General features: G+C 54.0%; 1 protein-coding gene across 7 annotated transcripts in view; it reads right to left on the bottom strand.

Annotated features, from left to right (window-relative positions):
- Positions 1-2,196: 2,196 nt before the first annotated feature.
- Positions 2,197-6,000, bottom strand: part of MAD1L1 (mitotic arrest deficient 1 like 1) — a 312,878-nt gene continuing 309,074 nt past the window's right edge. For all 7 annotated transcript variants that reach the window (XM_084761271.1, XM_084761277.1, XM_084761273.1 and 4 more), the window contains one exon: positions 2,197-2,837. In XM_084761271.1, the coding sequence (XP_084617397.1) occupies positions 2,679-2,837 (159 nt within the window). In that variant the 3' untranslated portion in view covers positions 2,197-2,678. The remainder of the gene's footprint in view (positions 2,838-6,000) is intronic.

The following is a 6,000-nucleotide window of genomic DNA, read 5'->3' as shown; positions in this document are numbered from 1 at the left end:
GCTGCCCACCTTGGGCTTCTTGAGGGTCCAAGTGACCTGACATGATGTGGTATTTCAATCTTAGTTCACCTCTGAGAAGCAAGAGTCATGCTCTGAGAGCTGCCATTTTGGATCTATTCATTTGCTTTTAAAGATAGTGGCACAAGTGAGATGGCTCAGCAGGTAAAGGTGCTTGCTGCCAAGCCTGAGGATGTGAGTTCAAATCCCCAGAACCCACATGGAGGAAGGATGGAACCAACTCTGGCAAACTGTCCTCTGACTTCCACATATGCTCCATAGTAGGTGTGCTACACACACACACACACACACACACACACACACACACACACACACGGAAAGGTAACAAGGCCTCAAATGGCTCCAAAACACAGCAGTCCTGGGAGTTGCTGGCAGCTTCACCTTCACTCAGGAGCTGGTATTTCTGTTAGCCCTGGTTCTTAGGAAGCCTTCTGAGAACCTTCCACATTTGTTTCTTTCAGATCCAGCAATGAAACCCAGTGGCGATAGTTGTTGAGAAAAATTGAGCTGCACAACAAAGCAGTTATTAAAAAACTTCCGTATAGAATCTGACGAAACAAACCTGGGAATCCTTGCCAATTCACACGAGAGGCATGCAGGTCTGCCCACTGGGCTGGGAGCCAAGGGAGGGGCTTTCCTTCCTGTCTCTTTAGAGGCTTACTAATTTTGCTTTAATGATAAGAACATATTCAAATTGTGACGCTAACCCGAAGCAGGCATAAATACAGACCTGGCTGGGGCTCCCGGCTCCCACTTGTGTCTGTCTGTCTGTCCGTCTGTCTCTGTGTGACACACCCTTCTCTGGGTGACAAGCAGCACTCAGGTTGTAAGTGTGCATGTGTGCAACAACACCTATATGGCTCATGCAGGCAGAGTCCATGCCCAAGATAGTATGCACATGCACATATGCAGTTATGACTCATGTTTCATATGCAAGCACATCCCATATACGTACATGGGTGTCCGATTTGCATGTGTAATGGTGCAGCATGTGCACATGTATGTTGTGCATGTTTTTGCTCTCAATCAGAGCTCCTGGGCTTCAGTGTCCCTTCCCAGCCTACCTGAGGATAAAGGCAGCCTAACTTAGCCTTAGCTGTGGACACGGACGCAGGAGGGACCAGCCATGTCTGGCTCTGAAGCTGGGCAGCTGGGAGATCTGGGTTTGAGTGCAGACCTACGGGTACCTCTGGAGCAGGATCCTTCTTTCTAACCTATCTGATGCCACCCAGTTCGAAGGCTGTGATCACATGGGGACCAGCTTGTCATGGGAGAATTAGCTGTGAGCTGGGAAGTTCAGCTGGGTATGGCCTGTCCCCGCTGCCTGGGGTCTCTAAGTTGATTTTGATGCTGCCCTGGTACCTTCACCCCTGCCTCTGAACTTCCTAGTGGTCCCTGGGCTGAGCCAGGAGCTAGAGAGACACCCACAATCTGTACTTCCCAGAGGGCCTTGCACCAGCCCCAGAGGACAAGGAAGTAAGGAGTTCAGCCATGGGCCAGCACTGGTCGCTCCAGGTGAGTGGGGTGGGAGCTGGTGGGGACAGTGGGAGTCCACTGGTAGGGGAGCTGGAGGCTGGGACACAGCAAATCCTGTCACCTTCTGGCTGTGCGGCTTGTCACCATGGCACTAATCCCTTAAAGTGAGTCATTAGCAGCTTAAGAGCCATTTATCAGTGGGTGCCCACCAAGGAGCTCGTGAAAGCCAGGGGCTGCTACAAGTGGGACAGACTGTCTCTGGCCAGAGGGCTCCCAGGGCAAACCTGAACATTCCTCTTGCAGGCATGTGATGGGGGTATGACCCTCGGGTGGCAGGTCATCAATGCATGAGGGACACATGATCAGGTGCCTTGACTCTCAGGCCAGCCCAGACCCTCTCTTATCCACCTCTGTCCTATAAAACCTCTTAATGGGAACTCTTGGTGTTGTGCGATGGTTGGGTCTGGTGGGGGCCCTTGCAGAGGGAGCTGACAAGGGAGGGTTACCCTCTGGACTTAGAGGCCTAGGGCAGGGGAGAGGAGGAGAAACCAAGGCAGGGATGAGACACCCAGGTCACAGAGAGATAGGATACAAGTGCTTCCCTGACCCTATTTACCTCTCAGGCTGCGTGTATGAGCAGGCCTGCCCAAGTGTCCAATGGAGCCCGGCAGACGGTGTGGTGAGGCCTTGGACAGTCAGGGGAAAGATGATAAAGATAACTTTATTTCATCAGGCTGAGATTGCAGACTCAGGCCATGGCCTGGCTAGCAAAGTGACACAAGCAACCAAGCACATGGGAATGGAGGCTGGTGTGGGGACACCTTGGGACAGTATGGGGAGGGACCCAAGAATGGGGTGGGGGTGGGGAGAGACTCAGTGCTAGGGTAAGAGAGGAAAGTAGTGAGGTGTGATCTAGCCTGGTCATCCCCCGACTCCACCCCACGCCACCCCAGCTGCTCCTGCTGGCCAGAGACAAGAGACAGTGGCTTGCTTGTGCAGAGGCCACGGCAAGTGTTTGTCCCATGATGCAGCTATGGGTGGCAAAGGGGCCTGGGGCCAATGTGAGGTGATGGTATGTAAGACCAAGAGCTTGGCCAAGGTCTGGGGGCTGCAGTCTGAGACGCTGCGGGACAGGCTGGGCTGAGGTCTAGCGGCCGTAGCGGGAGGATGCTTTCGGGAAGAGGCTACATGGAGGTCTGGCGGCTGAACAGCTCTATGGTGAGCGCGCTGAGGAAGGCTGGGATGCTATCCTGCTGCAGCAAGTGCAGCTCAATGAGCTCGGGCACTGAGCGTGAGAACTCTGTCTCCAGCAGCTGCATCTTGGAGCCTGAGGGTCCCGTGGCCTGGAGGAGGAAAGAAGAGAGGGGTGTCAGTGGTTGCTGCTGGGCAGGTGGCAGCCCTGTCCTCACATGCGCCCCAGCAGAGGGGGAGAGGGACAGGAAAAGCTGTGCTGCCTGCCACCTCTACTGGGGTACCGGCTTGCTTCTGTCCACTGCCCACTGAGGCAAAGTTCAAGGCCATCAGCAGAGGGAGCTGAGATTCAGGATGGTCAGCCAGTCCTGCCCCAGGGCTATCCCAACTACAACAGGCCGTGGATTCCTGGGGACCTCCATTCCAGTCCCCGGCTCTTCAGCTGCCACCTGCTTGATCTGGGGAGATGAAGCAAGCCCAGAGTGTCTTCCAGGATGCTAGGTATTGCTGGTGGAGGTCTGGCCCTGGCAGGGTAGAGTCTAGAGCCCAGACTGGTTCTTATCCTGTTTTCTTATGTCATTTATCCCTGAACAGAGGACACAGTAGCTCTGTGACCGCTAGGATGGAGAGGTGGGAGTGGAACGTGCAGCCAGGCTCACAGCTGCAGTGGTACACAGCTGTTTCCCTGGGCCTGCCCAGGGCAAGCTGCCCTCTTCACCATGCAGGCTGGGCTGGGAGAAGCAGACAGAGGCCCTGGGCCTTCCTGTCACCCTGACTTTCCCAGCAGTCATATCCTAGGGCCTCCTGCGAATGTGCCGAGCCACGCTGCAGCGGCCAGAGATGCAGAAGGGCTGCTTAGGTAGGGGAGAAGAGGTCCTGCTTGCAAGGCCAAGCAAGAAGTAGTCGCAAGCTGGGCACAGTGGTGCATGCCTCCCAGCATCCAGGGAGGCAGAGGCAGGCAGATCTCTTGTGAGTTCAAGGCCAGCCTGGTCTATAAAGCAAGGCCAGGATAGCCAAGGCTACACAGAGAAATCCTGACTCAAAAAACCATAAAGAACAAAAGACACCCATTCAGGATCGCTCCCAAACCTTAGGTCTGATGTAGGACTAGTGTCCAACAAACCCAGAGTCCTTCCCCACTCAGCCACAGAGAGAGGAGGGGACCAATAGGAGTTGGGCAAAGTCAGACTGGATGGTTCTCCAGGGAAGTAGCATGGGGGAGGGGGGCGGCGAGAAAGCAGATGGCTTCTAGGGTCACGGGGGGGGGGGGCAGGGTGGAGTCGGGTGGAGGGGGAACGCAGGTCAAGCTATTAGGACAGCCACCCCAAGAAAGGCATGCATCCAGAGAGGATGAGGAGAAATCAGAACACCTGTGCATCGATGGCAGGAAGCTCAGCTACTGGGGAAAAGCCTGGCAATTCCTCAGCATGACTGTGTGATCTACTGGTATCCCGTGTGCACCCGGGGTAATTAAACACGCATGCCCACACCAAGATGCACAGTGGCATGATTCATATTGGCCTGAAGGGATGTAGGAATAACAAAATGCAGTTTAGCTATATAGGTATATGCATATACACACATATAAATAAAATTCAGCCATGAAAAGGGAGAAGGCTTGATGTATGGCTGAATTTCATTTATGTGTCTATATGCATATACAGGGTCACCTGAACATGGGAGGCTGTTTATGTGATACCATCTATACAAGACGACATGGCAGAGGAGGGGCGGGTTGGAGTGTATCAGGGTGAGAAAGGTAGGGCGTGCCTGCTTTGGGGACATTGTTTCTCTGTGGATTAGCCTGTGCCAATGAATGCAAATGCATGTGCTAATGAAAACTCAAATGTATGGCCGTGGTGAGGCCAAGGCAGGGCTTGTTCTAAAAGGTTCCTCCTGGCAGTGGCTCTGCAGGTGCCCCTGCTCCCAGAAGCCACACAGATGGCCAGGCTGCTCCCACTTGTCCTGGCAGCCATGACTGCCACTAACTCCCTAGCATGAGCAAAAAGGGACCTGGGGAGACTGCAGCTGCCATCTACCCCGCACCCCATTCCACCCCCATCCCTCGTGGGGCACCAGGGCATGTAAGGCTCCATCTCACTGTTTCCTAAGCTGTCTCCTGGCTTGCTTGTTACCTGGGTTTTCCTCCTGTTTTCTTGCATGGGCCGACCCCCAGCCTGTTCCCATGGCCCTTAATACATTTAGCCTTGTCATAGTTCAACACAAACCATCTTTAAACAAAAATAAGAGAAACCACTCTGACCTTTTCTTGAGAAAATCCTTTCATTTCTCCCTTCTGCTCTCGACTCGCAATGTTTTTCCTGAAATGTCAGAAGGGCTGACTCTGAGGCAGCTGTTGGGGAAGGAGCAGGCGGAGCTGGCTGGGTGGGGGTAGGAACAGGGTGGAAGGAGAGCCTTCAGGGTTCTTTCCGGTCCCAGCACCCTCAGCAGGATCCTTTGGGTGTCATGTCTCCACTGCTTCTCCCAGGTGTGTGTCTGTTTAAGTGTGGTACTAGGAATGGAACCTAGGGCCTTATACAGGTTAGGCAAGTGCCACACCTCCCAGCCCCTCACTGGGGGATTCTAGGCAGGTGCTCTACCACTGAGCCACACCCTAGCCCCTCACTGGGGGATTCTAGGCAGGTGCTCTACCACTGAGCCACACCCCAGCCCCTCACAGGGGGATTCTAGGCAGGTGCTCTACAATGAGCCATAACACAGTCCTCTTGTTAATACTCTTTTATTTTGAGACAAGGTCTCATTAAGTTGCTCAGGCTGGCTTTGAACTGAGGTCTTCCTACTTTGGTGTTCCAAGTAGCTCAGATGACAGGCTGCAACACCCATTCTTTATTTGAAAAAGACCTGTCTCTGCTGCCAGCACCACTCTCCTGTTCTTGACAAATAGGCAAGAACTAAAGAGGACACATGAAACCTACTCCCGTCCCATTGGCTATCTGCTCATGGAGCGCCTATGTGGCCAGTACAAGTCCTGGCAGGTCCCTCTAGGAGGATGGAGGGAAGGCAGGAAGTATCTCCCTTTGCAAGGCTCAAACAAAACCAAGTCTGAGGTTTGCATAAGTTGGGCATGGCCCAAGCAGGCCCTTCCACAGTCCCTCTGCCCACTCTCTCAACTTGGGTCCTCCAATGGCCCTGCTCCCCTTGGTGCTGGTAGGCTCACCTCCTGATGCAGACCCACCCAGGGAAGTGGTCCTGGCTTATCAGCATGTGCAGGTTGAATGACACCCCGCCAATCAGTCCCTGCACTGCTCTGCCGTGTTCAAATGCCACCCGGTCCCCAGGTGCCTGCAAATCACC

This window comes from Acomys minous, assembly GCF_964271855.1.
Source record: "Acomys minous genome assembly, chromosome: 16".
Taxonomy (NCBI): Eukaryota; Metazoa; Chordata; class Mammalia; order Rodentia; family Muridae; genus Acomys; species Acomys minous.
The sequence above is the reverse complement of the archived record's forward strand: the minus strand, read 5'-3'. Positions and strand labels throughout refer to the sequence as shown.